Source organism: Tachypleus tridentatus, chromosome 6 (genome assembly GCF_004210375.1).
Source record: "Tachypleus tridentatus isolate NWPU-2018 chromosome 6, ASM421037v1, whole genome shotgun sequence".
NCBI lineage: Eukaryota > Metazoa > Arthropoda > Merostomata > Xiphosura > Limulidae > Tachypleus > Tachypleus tridentatus.
In genome coordinates this window covers 81,695,261-81,716,040 of record NC_134830.1, presented here as the reverse complement: position 1 = coordinate 81,716,040, position 20,780 = coordinate 81,695,261, and the positions used below count along the sequence as shown (strand labels likewise).

The 20,780-nt window shown below is 34.2% G+C and overlaps 1 protein-coding gene across 5 annotated transcripts in view; it reads left to right on the top strand.

The window, feature by feature from the left end:
- Window positions 1–20,780, top strand: part of LOC143252914 (uncharacterized) — an 80,261-nt gene that overhangs the window by 48,481 nt on the left and 11,000 nt on the right. For 3 of the 5 annotated variants that reach the window (XM_076505762.1, XM_076505763.1, XM_076505764.1), the window contains exons 7-11: window positions 10,176–10,238; window positions 11,069–11,238; window positions 12,319–12,408; window positions 13,524–13,691; window positions 15,130–15,237. In XM_076505762.1, the coding sequence (XP_076361877.1) occupies window positions 10,176–10,238; window positions 11,069–11,238; window positions 12,319–12,408; window positions 13,524–13,691; window positions 15,130–15,237 (599 nt within the window). The remainder of the gene's footprint in view (window positions 1–10,175; window positions 10,239–11,068; window positions 11,239–12,318; window positions 12,409–13,523; window positions 13,692–15,129; window positions 15,238–20,780) is intronic. The other 2 variants (XM_076505765.1, XM_076505766.1) reach the window with 1 other exon arrangement.

Below are 20,780 nucleotides of genomic sequence, written 5' to 3'. Positions count from 1 at the left end.
TGTCGTTATTTGTCCCATACATGGATTACGGTCTTGTATTCAAGGCTCGGCTCTGAGCCAGTTGGCAGTTGACATGGATAACAAACATTTCTAGATCAAACCTTCTATTGCTCTTTAGCCATCTTACTTTTATAAGGATTGGAAGGAAGAGGTTGTTCTGGCTAGGCTATGCATTGGTCACAGTTTTTTAACTCATCATTTTCTTTTACTTGGGGCTGATGCACCAATGTATGGCACTCAAGTCACATTAGCCCACTTTTTACTGTCATGCCATTGTTACAACCATGAGCGATGGTAACATTTTAGACATTTTTACCATATATTCACCTCTGACAATGGACAGTGTCATTGGTGGTGGTGACACTATCATCCTCATTTGTGTTTTTAAATTTTTAGTCATTGGCCTTTTTAACTCTATTTAAGTTTTGAATTTGAAAATTTGCCATTGTTTTGTTTTAACATGATTCACTTTCTACATATTTTAGTAGTTTTATTTTTAATATTTTTACCAATTATTTGATGCAGATAGCCTAATTGCTTTTCATCAATAAACACCAACCAACCAATCTTTTCTTATGTATATGGTGCCTTCACTATATATATTACTGTTTCATTATTGGGTGAGGAGCATACTTGTTCCAGTAGTAGTAGTACTATCCCCCACTTGTATGCCTTACTTTCTTTTCCTGACACACTTATTATTTTCAGGTAGTTATTATCTGCCTGTTTGAATGCTCTCATGCCTTTGCATGTAAAGGAAGGTAGTATCATTTTGAAAGATAACATTTTCCCTGCTAAAATGAATTTTTGATAGGTACTTGACTTGTCTCATCCACTTCCCACCCTTTTTCCCACTGATATGCCAGCATTTTCATTTGTAACTGCCTGTTCTCAAAGTTGGTTATTGTACTAGATTAGTAAAGGAAACTAACTACACTAGTGTGGATGGCACAGTATGATTGGTGGAGGTTAGTTATGGGACATATACTGGTCTTTGCATATTTTTATTCTTTGGTGCATTATTTCATAAAATAAAAAATATTTAGTGCAGTTGTTGCCATTAGTATAATTGTTAGTATAAAAATGTGGGTTAAGTGCTATTGACAATCAAAAGCCAAAAAAAGAAAAAAAATGATCTAGGTAGGAACTTTATTTCTTGTTTTTCGTGTCTGTACTTATTATTACAAAAGTAACTAAAATGCAAAAATAAGAAACTTTCAGGTGAGTTAAGGTTAGATTAAGTGAAACAAATAATAAAAATATTTTCGTGAGGCACTCTCCTAAGTAGTTTGTATATAAAAAAAATTGTTAGTAGAGCATGAGCTGCACTTTCAGCTATTTAGAAAGAAAAAGGGGTAATTTATGCTTCTTTAACATTTTTCCTTTCTGCTGGTTACAAGATTTGTCAAATTGAAAAATTTTGAAACTTATTTAGGAGGTTTTAGAAAAAGAAAAGTGTTTTTAATGTTGTGAACATGGAAATCACTTTGCACTTGGACTAATTTAAAAAAAGACAATATATATATTCATGGATACATCTTTAACAAAAATACTTCATTAAAAAATCTAATTTTTTATGTACATAAGGCTTGTAATATTTACTAAAAGTCTGCCAAATCTTGTGACTATAACACTTACTTCTATAAAAGTTGTAGTTTGGAAACTATAATAAGTACAAAATGGTTACAAGGTTTGTTGAATTGACTGACTTCATTATAAGAGAGTTAATACAAAAAATTAATATAGCTACAATACACCACAGTGGAAAAGCCCTTGCTTCACTGTATTTCATTAATACTTGTTTGTTTCTTTTTCCACAGTGCCAGCCTATGATAGATTCATCATGGAGTTAAGATATGGTGATGGCTCTGCTGTAGTGTTTTAGCTTTCTAGAATAGTAAATATATTTTGCTCTTGAACATTGTACTTTCATCAGTTTTAGTATGTGTTAATCTATTCTGTAGTAGACACTAAAAATATTGTTTCTTACCTACTCTCATACAAGAGCTTTTCTTGTTCAGTGCTTCCCACTGTATGTGCAATTTTCTCTTGCCGATAGTTTTGATACTCCTACCTACCTCCATGTAGTAAAACTGCACTGTAGCATGCAAATAAGCATGTGACAGTCCCCCACAAATAGGAGTTTGACACACCCTCCTAGTGCAACAAAGTTCCTCTGTACTGTAGAATACAATCTTCACTTCTCAGTTTCATGTATTAGAATGCAGACATATTTAATTTTCACTTGTTTTAGCTTTTAGTGTTTTTTTCCAATGATTTTATGGAAGTTTTTTTGTTATTTCCAGTTGATTCATTTTCTTTGATTAACTTGGTTACTGTTGGTTGATCTGAAAATTCCCACTCAGTTTGAAATATGAATTCAAATTACAACAAATACTGCTCTTGTTACTACTGTCACTGAACCTCAACCTATAGTTTCTTAGGCTTCTGGCTTCTCTTTTCTGCAGAAATGGTTTCAGTCTTAAATTGCCAGGAGTTGAAGTCCATCATGCAACTTACTGTATCTCCTGACCCATAATCAGTCATTTCATTCCCTGGAGAACCTAGTCAGGACAAGGATTTTGTTGCAATTTCCTCACCTCCTTACTTCTCTATGCAATTGTGGGTCACATCTGTGGTTGCTCCCATACCTTTTTACACCTTTCTTGATATGGTGTCCCAGGTGGGTTACATTTTATCTGTGAAAAATATACATTTTGTCTGTGTCCATTGTGTTGTATAGTTCCTCCTTTTCCTTCCTGCATGCCACCCTTTGTTCAGGTTACTGCTTCCTACAATCTCAGTGTATTATGGTTCATAATGTTCAGTTATCTAGCACAATTACATTCTGAGATAAGCATTCCTCATATCCTTCATCCTTATAATTCTTATTTATTAGTGTCTGATAATTGGAAATTTGTTTTTCTATACTCACAGCATTTAAGTCTTTCAGTCAGGTGTGAGGATCTGAACTTGAATTTAGTTTGAGATTTTCCTCTTCACCATCATTCTGCATTACCTCTCCTCTCTTCATCTCCTATCTGAAGCTATACACTGTTCCCCTGAGGGGATTTCAGCAAATGCTTACTCCCTTCTGTTTTACAAACTTTAACAGCAGTTCATATTTGGAGATCTTTCTGACTCTTTGAAGTCCAGAGTAGAGACTACTTTTCAGTAATCTTTCATTTCCTCCTTGGTCTTTCAACTTTTGTAGCCTTTGCATATTCTTGTATCTCACCCTTCTCATTCCTTGCCTTTTCTTTCTCCCGAGTCTTTACAGTTAGCTAGCAGATTTTTTATCACCAGATCTCCTTCTATGAGTTGTAATAGTGAGTACATTACCAGTTCTGGCATAGTTGGGAAACATTTAGCTGGGTTCGTTCACCTATAGAGCTGTTTCACCAAAGATCCTTGGATGCTTTAGTTGTTACCCACAGGATTCTTCCTTCATTTTCATTTCTAACCCCAACCCCATTCTCCTCATATCCCATTCCTTCCCTTCTCCTCAGGATCCACTTTCCTTCCAGCATCTCCAAAGTGATTCAAGATCTTTTTCACAAAGACACTATCAAACCCATCAGTCACTCTTCTCTGGGTTCTATTTTTGGTTGTTCATAGTTTCTAAGAAGACAGGGAACTGTTATACTGTCATAGATCTCTCTAGTCTTAACTGTTTTATTGACTCATTTCACCAATTTGTCAACAAAGATAAGGAAATCAAACTTGCACTCTTCCATTTAGTCTGGCTTCCAGACCATAAGTATTCAGTTATGTGGTCAGGGGGCCTTTGACCATTTTCTTCATTCTCATAGTCTGTGGTTTCACTGTTACTTGGACAACTATTTGCTTTTAGATCAATCCCAACAAACATCCCACACACATTTCACTTGTCTGAGAAGCTTCTTGTGTGAGTTGGCTAGTCAAATTGGAGAAGTCTTTTCTCATCCCAACCCAATACCTCATCCATTTGGAAGTATTTTTAACTCATATCTCAGTCTGACCCAGTATTCTCCTCTCTGATTGAGAATGATGGAACTATTAATTCTCAAAGTTTAATTCTTTCCCTCCCTCACTGCATGTGAAGTTTTGTCTCTTTTGGGAACTTGGGCTTCTGTGGAATTTCTTATTGCTTTAGGTGATTCATATATATTCTCTTCAGCAGGTGTTGCATGATCAATGGAATCTTGCTCAGGATCTCCTGAGCTCTATTCTTCTTCTCCCTCCTCATTATATCTTGATTTAGCATGGTGGTTTAACAGGACACAGTGTTCCACATCCACCTCTCCATCCTAAATTGCATTCTTTTTATAATGCTTCTGTGATGGGTTGAGGGGCATTTATGGATTACCAGGAGGTTTCATGTCATTGGTCTTTGGTTGAATCAGCTCTGTACATCTATCCTCTGGAGATACTTGCTATTTATTGAGGTTTGGAACATTTCCTACTTTTGATATGAGGCAAATTGATCATGATTCATCCTGATAATTTGACTGTTGTATCTTACACCTCTTGACAAGGGGACACTTATTCACATTTGCTTTGTTTTAGATCATTGAAACTCCTCTTCTGGACACATTCATTTCACATACAGTGAATGGCATATCATGTCCCAGGTGCTCTGCATCTTGTTGCTGACTGCTTGTACCATTCTGATAGCATTCTCTCCCTGGAGTGGTCTCTCAATCCCCAGGTGTTTTGGTGGATATGTGCCCAGTGGGGTACCCCATTTCTGGATACATTTACTACCTACCTCAATTCCAAACTATCCATTGTATGGTACTCAGTTCCACAACTTTTGTTCCAACCTTTTCCCTTGTTTCTATCCTATCTGCCTCCTACCTCAGATTTTATTCCTTCTGCACACCAGTCCATGTTGTGTCCTTCTCATTGTTCCTTTGTAGCCTACTCAATCATGGTGTTTAGTCCTTAACCTATCTCAGTCATCTCCTCCATTATCACTTATAGTTTCCTGCTCCATTCTCTAGCAGTCCCAGTTGTCTGTGTCATCTTATCATTACTACATTCTGCCTTCATTCATGGCATTTGTTTAGTCTCATACAAGAATGTCCAGATGATCCACATGTGTTGTATTTTTTCTTTCCCAGTCAGATTTTTCTTCATTCTTAATGGTTTATCAAAGAATATGGCATATATCCTTTACCTTCACATTTAAGTTCTTGTATTCAAATTGTAGTTTTCCCCAGATGTCTGCAAGTCGTGAAAGTGATATTATATTCACACCTCTTTCCCTCCTTTCCATTTCCCGTTTGTCTTCCTGCTCCAGTCCAGATTGTCTTCTCTGTCATATTCATGCTCTTCAGTGTTGTGATGTTCCAATGGCATCTTTCTGTAGTTCATGCATGTTTTTTTTTTCCATTGGAACCCTTCCTCTACCCAAGATGTTTCATCTTTCACCCTATCACATTGGATTTGCCATCTTATTCAGTTGTTTTATTCTTCCTTGTGTCCCACTTCCTGTCCAGGTATCCTCATACCTGATCCTTCATTTTACCCTTTCCTTGGCTTCCCATTTCTGTTGTCCATTAGGGGCGATCATTTAGGCCAGCATATGGACCACATCACCCACCTTCTTTACTTATTATCTCCATCATGTGACTTTCTCTTTCTTCCAAGGATGCTGAATACTGCCCATTGCTTTTGTACACACCTCATTTCAATTTTGAGTGAGTAAGTATTTCTTCATTTCTGTTGCAGTGGCAATGTTTGCTCATTTAATCCCAATCAGTGGTAAGTGGTGCCTATCCAGGTATACTAATCCATAAATCTGCACTGTATGGCCACTGAGGTCTATAACGTTCACTGTTCAAAAGGAGTGTTTAACAAGAATGTTGAGGTTTTCTCAATGTGTTTTCCCTCATATGTAAAGTCCATTCCAGACCATACAACTCATGGAGTATTATAGGTAAATCAGTGTTGAGATAGCTGCCTATTCCTCCATACCTGGTTGAATCAATCAGGACAAGTACCCTCTTAAAACTAGGGTTTTGTTGTCACCTATTCACTTTCTTGGTGTTACATTCTCCCCCACTGTGTCGTTGCCTCTAGAATGGAGTAAAGGAGTCTTTACCATTTTTCAGCTACTAGACACTGTGGTGGTGGACTATGAAAGTATCCTGCTGGATGTAATCAGTGCCACTTATTTAAGAGTAAGGTAGTGGTGTTCTGTTGGGATACATGGTGTGAACTCTCCTCCTATCACACAATGGGTGAAAAATTCCTGACCTCATATGGTTTTGGACAGGAGAGGATCCACCACATCCAGTTCTCCCCTTCTGGCTGGGACCTCTCCTCCTGCTGCTACCTGGATATCGGTTAACAAGTGGTCTCATGTTGGATTAGAGCAGAACCAGCTTACATAAGTCTTCATACAGAATGCTGGTAGAGACCTTCCTCCTTCTGCAGACTGAAAAATTCCCCAAACCACCAGGTTGACTAGAGTTGACCCACCACATTGCATTTCCCTCTCTATAATGTTGTTCAGATGTTGTTTTCCAAGAGGCTTGGTGTTAGTTGTATACTGGTTCTGCACATATGTACCCTGGCATTTTCCCTTCTGCTTCCTAACCTTGAAGTGAAAATATTATTGAGCCTTCTTCTACTCCATACCAAATGATAAATACCAATGCTTCCTGATTTAAGCTGAAGTTCACCCACTGAATACATTCTGATACACTCTTGTTACTCTGTGCCATTTGTCAAGCTCAATAAGCTATGTTGTGTGTGGGGGAAAAGAGTATACCTGGTACAGTTGTGGCATGGCCTCCCTCAGATGTGTTGCTCTACATTGAAGTTTCATATTCCGTAAGCTCATTTCACATGGTTTCTAAAGTGTGCTCATCTAAGTACATTTTGCACTGGTATTTTAGCTACTACAGTTGCAAATTTAAGGTACTGTATCAGAAGTTATAATTTTCCTGTACTGAAAATGTATTTCTGATAGATACTTACTTCTATTCACATTTCTTACTCATCCTCCCTACTAGAATTCTAGGGCTTTTTTTCTTGTCTAATCTCAAAGTGAAGGTAAGGTTCTACAGTGTAGAAGGAGTCCACTGCACTAGGAATGTGTGTTGCACTCCTGTTAGTGGAGAGCTGTTACATGATTATCTACCTGCTACAGTACAGCTTTACCATGTATAAACACATGGCAGTAGGTTTGAGTATCAAGGCTAGTGGCAAGTAAAAGATTTGCATATAGAAGGCAGCACTGAACAAGACAACTGTTACATGAGCAAAAGTATGTATCAAAAATACATTTTCAGTATAAGAAATTATAACATTCAGACTGGATAAATTAAAGATGAGTAGTCTTAGTTAAGCTGAATTTTGATTGTAATCAGTTACTTATGTTGAGAGAGAGAGTTGAATTTATTGACTTGTAGATGGTGGAACAGTAACTGGTAGTATGGCTCTAGGGATGTAAGTAGTAGGAAAGGTGCTATTGTATTTTACACCTTGTCAGATGCACTTTTTTCTTTAAAAATACCTTGAAAAATCCCAATGCATCTTTCAAGACAAAAGTGATGGGTTTAAGGCAAGAGGTTAGCTTAGCATCTACTCAAAACATACTCTCATACAGATCGTAATTTCATTACTTACCTATTAAAAGTATTTTAAATAGCATAAAACATTCATTTTAACAAATATTGTCAATATACCTTGAAGAATATGATGTATTTGTCTGTATTTACTCAGTAAATTCAAAAAAGGCTGCATTAATGTGTTGGTTGCTGAGTCAAAATATTTTTCTCTTAGAATTGTCTTTTCAAAATTTGGGTGTGTGTTCCATGATGTAGCATCTTACAAGGTGTAAAATACGGTATGTGTTTGTTTATTTATTGTGTTCCAGTCATTGGTAGATTTTCAGATACTGTTGACATGTGGGATAATATGCACTGTTGTTGTATATATATGTATGTGCATGTGTGTGATCTTGCACATTTTATGACATCACATACAAAGTTGTTTATATATGTACTATTTCTCAAGTATGTAATTTGTTACATCTTTTAAAGCTAATGCAGTAAATGATGCATTCTGATTAGCAAGAGTGCATGGGGCACTTAATATGAAATGTAGAATGAATTTCTGTTATTGTAGTGTTATTTGCATCATACAAACAGATATAACATTTTATTACACAAGTATTTTGTTTTATCTTAGAGAGTACAAAGTGGTGTTTGATTTTCAAAATAAGTATTTTGGAATTTTCTTGTAAATATATTAACATTTGCCACATGAGTCAGTCTAGCATCTTTTAGTACCGAGTCTAGGATGGTCAATAAGAGGAGAGTGTCATTCCAAAAACCAACAGTTTAGGGTTATTTTGATACATCTTAATGAATGAAGCTCAACACAACTTGAAAAATAAAAATTATTTATTAAAGTGAATGTGACATGACCAAATCTATATGAAGTATATTATGGTGGTACCATCATGGATATTATATCAGTCTTATTGTATTTACTCTTATTTGCAAAAATGATATTTGTGATTTGATAACTGCTTAGAAAATCATCTTGTAATGTATAGTGCATCTGCTTCAACTTCAGCACTGGATATTCTGTATATGATTCCAATCCCTCCTTTTTGAAGGTAACAATACTATCATGTCCATTGTTTTAAGTTTCACTGCCTATACAGTAAATTGAGTAATCAGTTGACAAATCACCTGGTATGTTAAATTGATTGGTCTCTCTTCAAATAGGTTCTGTCCTCATCTGATCTGGATCTACATTTTAGTTTGATTATATTTACCATCAATTGTCTCTGTTTCTGTAGGATTTTTTCTTCATTAATAAGTATAGCACTCATCTGTATATATATCTTTATAATCTTGATTTTCTTTGTAAGATTGAAATTGTAAATGAGTTTTGATTTTTTGTGTTTGTATAAATGGTGTTCTGCTGAGAAGATTTTGTGGTAGTTAAGTGTATATAATGCAATGATATATTCTGAGATGCATGTGTGAAAAGGTCTTCCATTTTTTTCTTTAAATGCATCACCACATTTTAAATATGATTTAAAAGACTACATTTTTGGTCTGGAACATTTATCCTGCTCCATTTTCTCTGATGTAGCATTGCTTTGGGCACATATTTTTCCAAGTATTAATTGTAAACTAATAGTTCTTTCAGTGTTTTATGTGTTTTTTGCATTATGTTGATTGCTGATTGGGATTGTGTTGTTTTTGAAAGGAATATTCTTTATAGGTGTTTTCATATATGCCTTTTTTGTTTTGGGGTCTGTTTCCATTGTAATGTGTTTTGTTTTTTTTGCTTTGTCAATGCAATATTCAGGATATCTGTTTTGCATAATAGTGTTTTAAAGTGTTTTTGTGCTGTTTGAATGGAATTTGGTGTGGAGCAATTTTGATTTATTTCTTTTAGTTCTATTATTTTTCCACTTTTTACTTGTTCTGAGTGGTGTGATTTTTAATGAAGAAACATTAGTTTTATATGTTTTTGTTATGCACAGAACTCCAGATTTGTTTGTTTTGAATTTTTAATGTTATATCTAAGAGTCGTAGATATCTTAAATTTCCTTCTGTGTTGAGTAATTTTAGTGTAAACAGTTGGAAGTTATTGAGGAAATAGTAAAACTGTTGCTGTGATTTTTATCCATGCTTTCATATATCAAAGATGTTGTCAATATATCCATACCATACTTCTGGAATTAAACCTTTTTTCTTCTCTGTGTGTCAAGAGCTTTGGTTCATAGTGTATGCATATATATCATTGCAAATGTGACTGCTGATCTGTTATCCATTGCTATTCCTTTCTTTTGTTTGTACAAATTTTTCTGAAATTAAAATAACTGATACACAAGACTAAATTAAGCCTATCACAGATGATTTGAATGTGATCTTCAGGGTAAAATGCATCGTAAAAGTGAAGATATGAAGTTATTGATGCTATCTGTGCCTTCTACGAGTATGGACAAGCACAAGGCAGTTACGTCTAAAGAAAATTAGAAAGCATGTTTTGTTTGTGTAGAATAGCATATCTTTTCTAAGAAGTGTTTTGTTGTGTAATGCAAAATACTTTAGACATGGTTTAAACAGTTTGTTTAGTGACTAGGATGTGATTGCTATTACAGGGTCATATGCTGACACTATGGGTCTTAAAGATAAATTTTGTTTATTTTCTTTTAGGGACTTCATGTAGTTCACATATATAGCTGTGAGAGGATTTTGATTCTATTAGAAAATTTTCTGGTAAAATAATTTCATTTTTTAGATGTTTAACTATCTTTCGCATCTTCTTCAACCATCTTGGATGGATCTTTTGTTTAGTGTGGCATAGGTGGATGTTTATTAAAGTTGTTTTTCAACTTTACCCTGGTAACTATTTTTGCTTAAAACTACAAAACTTTTCCCTTTGTCTGATTCTTTTATTATTACTTTGTCATTTGCTTTGAGCTCTTTCATTGCTGCTTTTTCTGTTGGTGTAATGTTAAATCTTTTTTTCTTAATAACTTTTATGTGCAACTTGAATATTTTTACTTAGTGCAATTAGCTAATACTTTTGTGAGTCAAATGGATGATTGCTGATTGACATTATTTTAACTGATGTTTTGCCTTTAGGTGAATGGACTAACAAAATTTTCACTGTTCCTAACTATTATCTAATGAAACCACAGGTGTGGGAATGAGCTTTGAAGTATTTTTAATTTGTGTGTGTGTAACTAGATATAGATAAATTTAACATAAAATCTGATCCAGTTGAAATTTCGTTGAAACCTAATCTTATGTACATGAATAACAATCTTTTAATCTGATTTGCAATTTTAAGATTAATTATTGAAATTTCACCTGAAGGTTTTGTCTGAATTATCTTTTTGTTTCATGAATGTTTTACACTGTAATGAAGTAGGTTTATTTTCAGTACAGTTAAAATATAATTTTACGGTGTTTCAGATGAATTTCGTTCAGACAATACCCCCCACATTCATTTAATTTGTTTTATATATATATAATAAATTATACATGCAATTCAAGAACATTGTTAGAAATTAATGTTTAAGTATACTTATTTCTTATTCAAGTATAAAGCCCCATCACCTGGTCAGAAATCAGGTGGTCCTCCTGCATCAAGGAAACAGCCAGTAGAAGAAACCATTAAAGAAGGTCCTCTCACTTCACCACCTGCTGTCATGGGTAAAGAAATGAATGTCAAACATAAAGAGAAGCACCAATCCAATAAAAAAACAGAAAAGTTAGTTCTTGCTTTTCTTAATATTTTTTGTTAGAAGAAACAGAAATAACCCACAATATTTTAATTAAATTTTATATTGAAATATATCAGCCACTTTACTTTTCGCTTCCATGATACTTAGAATTTTCAGTTATAATGTTTATTTTAAAGGAAAAAGAAAATTGTCAGGTGCTCCAGTGTATTTAGAAGAATTTATTCCTGTTTACTTTGTTTATTTGATCAATAAATAAAAATTTAATATTTTTAAATGTTATTTGAGCATTGTTCAGTACTTTCAAACATAATTGTTAGTTATGTCGCTATTATTTTTAGATATTCTTTATTCTTAGAAATTATAAAGTTCAGGTTACACTTAATAACATTTCTTTATTTGACTTTCTTGAAATCTTCAATTCTTAGTTTCATTCTTAATTTGTTTTCAGCATTTATTTAAAGTTTAATTTATCAGTTTTGCAAAACAACCACCAAATGAAAAATTTGAAATACTTTAAAATATTGGAAATTATTAGAGTCTACTGCAATACATCTAATGTGAGTATTACAAAATTAATAACACACAAAATTATTTTTAAGTAACATACTGTGTAACCATTTGATGTTATATGTTGTTTTTATGTGTTTAAACATTCGTTGTGAATTTTGTCTACATATTGTTTATATTTTTAAATGTATTAATTTTCTCAGTATGTAAAGTTTTGCTGTTTTTGATTAAAACATTCTTTACATTTAACCTGTATTTTGCTGGATTATATATTCTTTTTTTCTGTAATTTACACACCATAGATTTTTATAAACATTCACAGAATTTTAATTGTGCATTGTACAACAATAGATCTTTGATTGAAGTAAAATTCCAAACTTTTTGGGAACAAGATCATCTGTTAATTGCTTCTGACATTAATTAATTCCAAATGAATCTGAGAAAAGTTGGTATCAATGATTTTTGAGGAAATTGGCATAATGATATTTTATGTGAAAATGGCATAATCCTATTCATATCTTTGTAATAATCATGGGTGTGGATTTTGAAATGAAATATATATTTGTTTTAAAAAACTCATTCTTAAAATTTTTGTATAGAGATCAAAAAAAAGGAACAAATAAAAAGGATAACAAGCCTCCGCAAGTTATGAAGTTCAAGGAAAAGTTTCCAAATCGAGCAACAACAAAGTAAGTTAAATATCATTCATTTTATATAACACATTTAGAAAACTATATATTTGCATCATACAAATGATTTTTCATAATACATATATAAATCTGTGTGAATTTCTTTTAACTCAAGCACATTTACCATTCTATAAAACTTTATCATTAAACATGCTTTACGTCATTAAAAAAGGGAAATACAGTTGTATATTAATAAGCTAAATATCAATTATAATTATAGATTAACAGTTTTAATCAAAAAATGAAATCTAATTTAATTATTACACTTTACATTCTTATACAGACATGATCTGTTTAAAAAAAACTAACTGCCTCTTATAAATAAATATTAAACGACTTTAATATGTTTAGGCACTTTGCTCCTTGGTCATTCTTAAATATTTTAATGGAGATGGGGAGCAGACCTAAAACTGAGAAGAAAGTTTTCAATAAAGGCATTGTGGAAAATGTCTTGAGATTATTATCATGCAGCTTTCTACAATTTTTTGAGATCACTGACTGTTACATATCTAATCATCAAATTCAGGAGAAAGAGGTCACTGAAAACATTTGAAAGCTCTTTAGTGAATTTTATCATTTGAATGTGGCTTATGTAACTTATTATGCAGAAATGTAGTTTTAATTTGTTTCCCCCAAAATTCTGTTTTCATTGTTAAAACATTTCTTTTAAGAGGTTTTTGATTCATGGATATGGTAACAAAAACACATGTTCCAAGCAAGAATTTGTTAATAGTAAGGTAGAAAGATTTCTAAAGGTTTCTAAATTTGAAAAATTATTTTTGAGTGGCAAAATAACATGTTTAGTCCTTTCTTTACTAATTGAGAGTGTATGGGAAAATTGTTTCCATCAGTAACTTTATTAAATTTGTAGTAAGCTTGCTGATCAATCTTAATTTTGTTTTTGTTTTTGAGTTATTCATAAGGTTTTATGGGAAAACTGACAACATGCAATTTTGTCTCTTGCTTTATATCTATAATATGTCCTGCACCTCTTTATATTTGAAGTAATACATGTGATAACTAGGATGTGATAACTCACTATAGAAAGAATTATTGCATTTAAAGTTTTACCAAAATGTAAGTCTATCAGCATAATGAAATACTATTAACTGTAGATATGCTCAGAATGCAGAAAAAGAGGATGGATATGACCCTTATCAACAGGCAGCATTACAATTGCAAGATTTGCATAAAACTAACACTGTAGCAAACAAAGGGCCTCGCACTGTTCCTGGAAAACGTACTGGTGGATTAGACATGAGTGGTTACTGGGCTACCAACAGGTACTATTTCTTATTTATTAGTGACAAAAGTAAAATAGAAGTCTAAAAGTAATTTGGGGTATTTTGATTATTTTCACTTTTATGGTATAATATTTTTATGACTTTATTTATGTTCACAAATGAAATATCTTATGCAGGCTTAGCATCTGAGATTTATTTGACTTGTATTATTTAGCTTGAAAGGTGCTAGCACCTATTTATTATTAGCAGTACACAGTGGTTAAGGTTTGACTGCTTAGGTTCCTCCTTCTGAAACTTAGTTTAGAATATAAACAAGAAATGCAGAGAATAAGTGTTCCCAAGCTAAAATGTAAAATACTGATGTTTAAGGCTCATCTTTGTGAAATCTAAACTCCTACTTAAATTTCACTTCAACAATAATAATACATACTTTAAATATAAATCTACACTCCACTATTTCATGAAGTAATTTACTCAAAGCTCAATCTTGGTAAATGTAAACAACTTAAGTAAACTACAATTGTAAACCAAAGGATGCCTGCACAAATGAAAATGAAAGTTAATCTTAATGTAACAAACTCAAGGAGTTCTTAGATAATAAAACAGCAGAACAATATACCAATACTAGAAGTTCTCATATAGAATTTAAAAGTTGTGGAAACATTGCATGAATATTATGTCATAATCTCCAGTATTCTACATAAATTGTTAATTTTTATAAATCTTTTCTCCCAAGCCCCAACACTGCTTTAAATATGTCAATAAACATTCAGCTTCCTGGCTCAAGAAATAATTGTTGGTTCTTGTAAGATAAGCTGGACAACAAACAATGAAGATCAAAGATGAATCCATTCATTTCTTTTTTTGAATTATCAGACAAAAGTAATTTAACTCAGTAATTGAAAACAACTTTATTTTTGCTGTAAGAGAATCAAATAAGTGGGTTACTTACTCCTCACTTAATCTAGTTTGTCTCTTAAAAAAAGTGAAATTTAGTAACCTACTTGAGCACCATCTGAGGAACAATAAAAAATGATTTTTAATTAAGTGGGTGAAATGCATATAGTAAAACCTCATATTGTAATATCAAGCATTTGCAAGTGTGTTTCAAAGTTTTACAAACAATTACTTATCTGCTAAACCACTTTTTCCCAAATTATGGGTCATAATGCATTGATGGATGATAGGACAAGACAATGTAAAATGTCAACATATTTTGAAATTATCAAAAATTGGCCTAAAATATTTTTGAACTAACAAAACTAAAACTGAAAATAGAAGAGAACTACTGAAATGTATTAGAATAGTTACCTCTTACCTTGTTTTAGTTTAGGTCCCAAAAAAATGGCCATGTCAACTAGATAATGCTAACTGCAAAATATTATTATTTTGTTCAGAAACTTCTTTGTAGTTCTATTTCAGTTATTTATTGTTAGCCTTATTAGGAAAGCCTCCTAATTTTTTTTTCATTCATTAGACTTGTAAGTAACCCAGAAGCAGACCTTGCACTTATCCAGATGAGACTGGCCAACTTGGGAAATTCTATCAGACTACCAAATGGATTTCCTACAGATTTTAATACAAGGTAAAGAGTTGTTTCTCTGTTACTTTATGATACAAATAATTTCATACAGGTGCAGAGACAAATTTGATAAATACTGTATAGTAACAGTAGTTGAAAATGAGCATATATATGTATATCCTGTCTCAAAAATTTAAACCATAAACAGGTTGCTGTAATATCTCTGATTATTATCCAAGTTATTTTATGTGTTTCTGATTATTTGCTGGTATATGGTTTTTAGGTTTAACAAGTTTCAGTAAAATGTATTAAAATTTTCCAATCTGGCTCAGAACTACAGATTTTTATTTAAGGCTTGTTCTTTATATTAGTTATCCACTTCTAAAAAATGTTACTTGTGGTTAACCTTCAAATTGACAACTTATTTATATACCATTTACTGCTTGTAAGATTTGAACATTACTTCACATTAAGTAATTTTATACCTTTGTCTTTTGCATATATTAGTGTAAAAACTTTCTAAAAATTGAGTGAAATTACTTCTTTTTTATGTATCATCCTGTAATTTAAAGAAATGTGTTTCAGAATTCTATTTAATGAAATTTACAATAATGTAAGTTATGCCAAATGTGAGATCAAATAATGAAAACGTATTGTTAGTAGCACTGATAGCTGTAAATAAGAGTATGGACATATACTGGTAAAATTTGAAATAAGGATCTGAATTTAAATATTTGTATTAGAAAATGTTGATTTTATCAAGTAATCAGATGTGACTACAATAATATGCTCAAACTTTCAGTCAACTAGAATTGATGTGTGTGTTCTTCTCATTTAATTAACCATAAAACATAATTCCACAGTCTTTTTGAGATGTATCGGGTTAAGCATATGTCATTTGCAAGTGCTTTTAAATGAAACAATGTTCTATAACAATATCATTTCTTAAGTATCATTTTAGGTTCATGACACAAAATGTTATCTAACTCTTGTTTTCCAAGTAAAAAATAATGTGTTACAATAATTCGGAATTATGTGGAGTTACATGAACACATAACTGTTATAAGGAAGTGATTTAACATATATAGTTCAATGGACACTTACTGAGTGTTAATTTTCAAGAAGAAAAATAATACTTTATACTCTTGATTCATCCTTTGTTTTACCCTTTATCCCCATTTTCTATGAACCACATCCTTCCTTACTCCATGATCAGTCTTCATGTCCTTATTTGGTTCTTCCCCATTTCTCAGACATTTGGGTGCATACTGACCAATTTGCTTCACATTTAAGTGACAAGATTGGCATGCCTTTCCTCACAGGCTTCAGATCAGTTTGCTCTTGCATATCATCAGGAAGGCTGCCCTTTACTAGACCAACAATTGTTAGTTTCTATTTTACCTGTGTAAGGGACAGTCTCCAAGTGTTCTATTAAGTCTGGCCATGCCCAATTTTTCTGACTTTGTCTCACTCTCACAACTCTTGTATGGTGTCTTTCTACCTTCCATCTCCACTCTAAGACTCTCCACCAAAATTTTGAAGAGATTTCTAGTGACATTTTTCCCTTCTTTTCTCCATGCTGACTCATTAGTCATCTTTGGCCCTGGATTTGCATACGTGGTTTTTCCGTTGTTTGGACCTTATAGGTCATAATATGACCTTAATTCTTATCCATTTAGCAACATTTTATCTTTGGAATTTATGTGTGTCCCCATATTTTTGTGGCATTACATATTTAATATGAGTCTTGAGCCCTTGGAGTCACGAGTTGAATTACATCAATACAACAACAGCCTACCATTTCCAATCTTGTTGCCCATTTGTCTTGGTAAGAATCCTGTATGACATCTGTTACAGTTTCTTATCCTTCCCCTTTCCAAACCCTACCTGTCCCTGTTTCCAAGAGTAGTTTATTTTGTCATTTTCCTTGACAACACGTCATCTTTCTAACAACATCGGTGACTACCCACTGGGTTCTGCTCTGATGAGAGCTCAAATTGCCTATTTTCTTCATCAGTGGTGTCTTTTTGTCAATGATCATTGAGTTCATCAAGTTTTATAAGAAGGTTTTTGTGATATTCTATTTTATTCCCCCACCTCACAGGTCTCCTATATTTTTTCCTCCCTCTGCCTTGTATCAAATGACTGGCCAGAATCTGTCAGTTGCATTTTAGGATCTACTATCTCAATAGACCATTGAAACTGTTCTACATATTTAACCAGGTTTTTATGCCACTTTTTTCATCCCCCCCCAAAAAAAAAACGGGAATAGGAAGGCTGTTGTCAATTAGTCCTGCCTATTTGATTCCTTCAACTTTGCTGTTTTACCACGAGGTAATTTCTTACCCTTTGGTGAGCTTTTATCTGCAGACTTATGGATGACCAAGATGGACATCACCATTGATTATCTCCAGATTCTTATCTCAGTGTATTCTCTTCATCCCTCAAGAAGTGGTTCACCAATTTTATGCCCCACACTTTGAGCTTGTTTCTGCCCCATGTTTTCTATCAGGTGGTCAGAGCTTTTGCTCACCATATTTCATGCTTTGAAGCTGCAATTCCACAATTATATGGAGGGCTGGCTTTTTCAGGCTTATTCTGAACTGAAGTTGGCTTGTCACACTTATCAACTCCTTCATGTGGCACCTCAGGTGAGCTGGTTAATCAAATTTGAGAAGTCCATCATGATATCATGTTCATTTAGGTGTATTTCTAGACATTCATCTCAGTCGGGCCCAGTTTTCTTCTCTGTGACTTCATTCCATGGAAGTGTTAATTAGCCATACCTTTTCGGTACACTCACTTTCTGCTCATTAGGTTGTATCACTTTTGGGAATGTGGTCTTTAATGACATCACTGGTCCCTGTCAGTTGTATACATATGCAATCCCTTCAGTGGGCTCTTCTCAGTGAGTGGAACCTTGCTTGGGATCCATTGGCAACTCCTGTAATCCTTCCTCACACCCTGTTGGACAGTCTGCTCTGATAGTTGGACAAGGCCCATACATTGGCAGGTATCCTGCTTTTTCCTCCTCATCTAGATTTACATCTGTTTGCTGACACATCTTTTCAACTATGAGGTGCATGGGTCAATCACAAAGAGACTTTGAGTTGCTGGTATGTCAGCAAGTAGCCTTTGCACATCAACATTCTTAAGCTTCTTGTGGTTTGTCAGGCTTTAAATCACTTTTTTATTTTTGCCAGATTTTCTCTGGTGATGATTCATTCCAACAATTGTTATAACACATGCCAATCACCATGATATTTCTGTTTTCATAAATTGGATCTCTTATATTTGGCTGGCATGCACCACATTTATTTCATTGTATGTCACATTCCAGGTACTTTCAATTTCATAACAGATTATCTTTCCTGCCCAAAAAATATTTATCCAATAGAATGGTCTTTAAATCTCCTCATATTATGGTAGATTTATAATCTGTGGGTTTTTCACACAGATGCATTTGACCAACCCTAAATCACAAATTACCCCACTTTTGGTCCCCATACATCATCCTTGGACTTCAGCAGTCAATGCCTTCAACCAGGATTGTTCCCATAAATTCCTTTGTGTTTATCATTGGGTGATCTCATTCATCTATACCACTTCATGTTGAATCCTTATGATCGCTCCATTAACAATGGTTTCAGTTATTAAACCAGCTGCAACTTTTCTTTCCAGTACACCTCTTGTCTCCTTCCCTTTTACATCAACATTGGTCACCAGTTCTACATCCCATCATTTATGTCCTATGTCTTCACTGTTGGCTTTTATCCATTCATTGGTGAGGAGATCTGGTTTTCCCCATCAAGCAGCTTTTCTTCATGCTCATTTCATATGTTCTTCTTTCATGGAGGTGTTCCACAGCTGGTCTGCTACTGTGGGAATCACTACTGATGAAGCACAATCATCACATTTGTTTGATGACATGTAAGATACCAGCTGTTTTCAACCTAGTGGTGGATTGGTTTTTGCAACCAGATTGATTTTACCTGGCAGAGTGGTCTCTTCATCCCCATGTTTTTATGTGGCTTTACAATTGTTGGGGTACCCTTCATATTGATTCATTTGCTACCTCTGTCAATTTCCAGCTGACTTTGTTTTGATCCCTTGCCCCTGCCCTTAAATTTTAACTATAAATGCCTTCAGCCAGGATTGGTTGAACAAATTCCTCTAAGTTCATTCTCCTATTTGATTATTTTATCACTGGCCTCCCCTATCCATAACACTACATGCTAGGTTCTTTTGATTGCTTCTTACTGACCCACCAAACTGTGGTTCCCTCACTTACTCCACATATATTTGTTCCTACCCATCCCTCTCCCTTTATACACTGACCTGCTTTGTTAACCACAGTTGTTGGTCCTCTATTCCACACTTCACACCTGGCTTTTGTATGATCTCTGGTGAGGAGATTTGGTTTCTCCAGTTAAGTTTTGTTTTGTTTAGCTCATTCCATTTGTCCTTCATTTATAGCTGTTTATTACCAGAAGTGGAATGTTTTTTGCACCTGAGTCTTGACTCAGGGAAATTCTGGCTTCTTATCCAACAGTTGTTGATGTCTCCAAGTTAATTTCATGGCTTTTTAACAAAGGTCTTTCCTTCCCTTGTTCATACTATTTTGATCTGTTCTTTTCAGATACATTGATTGCCTTGGTGTCCTGTACTTTCAGACTGGGACATTAACATTGTACTCCATTCCCTTATTTTACCTCTGTTTCAACCCAATCTCTCATGCACTTTGTTCCACCTCTCCATTAAGGCATATTTCTTTCTCCTTTTGGCTTGTGGGGTGGCATTAGTTGAATATATTCATTATTGATGTCACTGTCACACTGTACCATCCAATGATCTTCTCCTTTATTCAGATTGTTCCTTTCTTCCCATACCTTGGTGACTTATGCAAACGCAAACTAACGTGGCAGGGGTTTAGTTTAGAGAGGGAGAAATCAGAAGAATTCTCTCTCCAACTGGGGTGTTCAGGAACGTTGTAGTTCCTCTTTCGTCCCCTCTCATGATAAATTGTTAGAATATCCATAGGTTTTTTCGTTTACTTTTGTTCTAATATTTTTAAGGTGGAGTATTTGTGAGTAAGAGACAAGACGGGAGAACTGGACGAGATCAGCATAAGTGAAGAGAAGCGGGCCACACCTTGGCCCGAGGACGGAGTACACTGGCGGCTGGCAAATGGATTTAAAATTTACTATACTATGGCTGGTTGAACTATGACTAAGACTAAATAAACGGCCCTTTTCAGAATGTGGCTGGGACCTACAGATCCGATGCCAGAGATTTTTGCTGTGGGGGGAAACGGGAGTACCCCGAGAAAACCCACTTTCATGGCCTGGGCGCCAAAAAATCTACCCAGACCGTGCCCGGAAGTAGATGGGAAGAGAAAGGAAAGAGAAAAAAAAACCAAAAACAACTGATGAACTATGTTGGTGGTATACGTGGAAACTGTTAGCTGCAGTCTTGTAGATCAGGTGGTAACTTCGTCATGAACTTGTTTTCACACTTGAAGCCCATTGGTGCAAGTGAAAAACGTGGTCTCGGTAGTGGAACTACTGGATGTTCTTCGGTGAGTTGTTCTTCGCTGGTCTGTGATG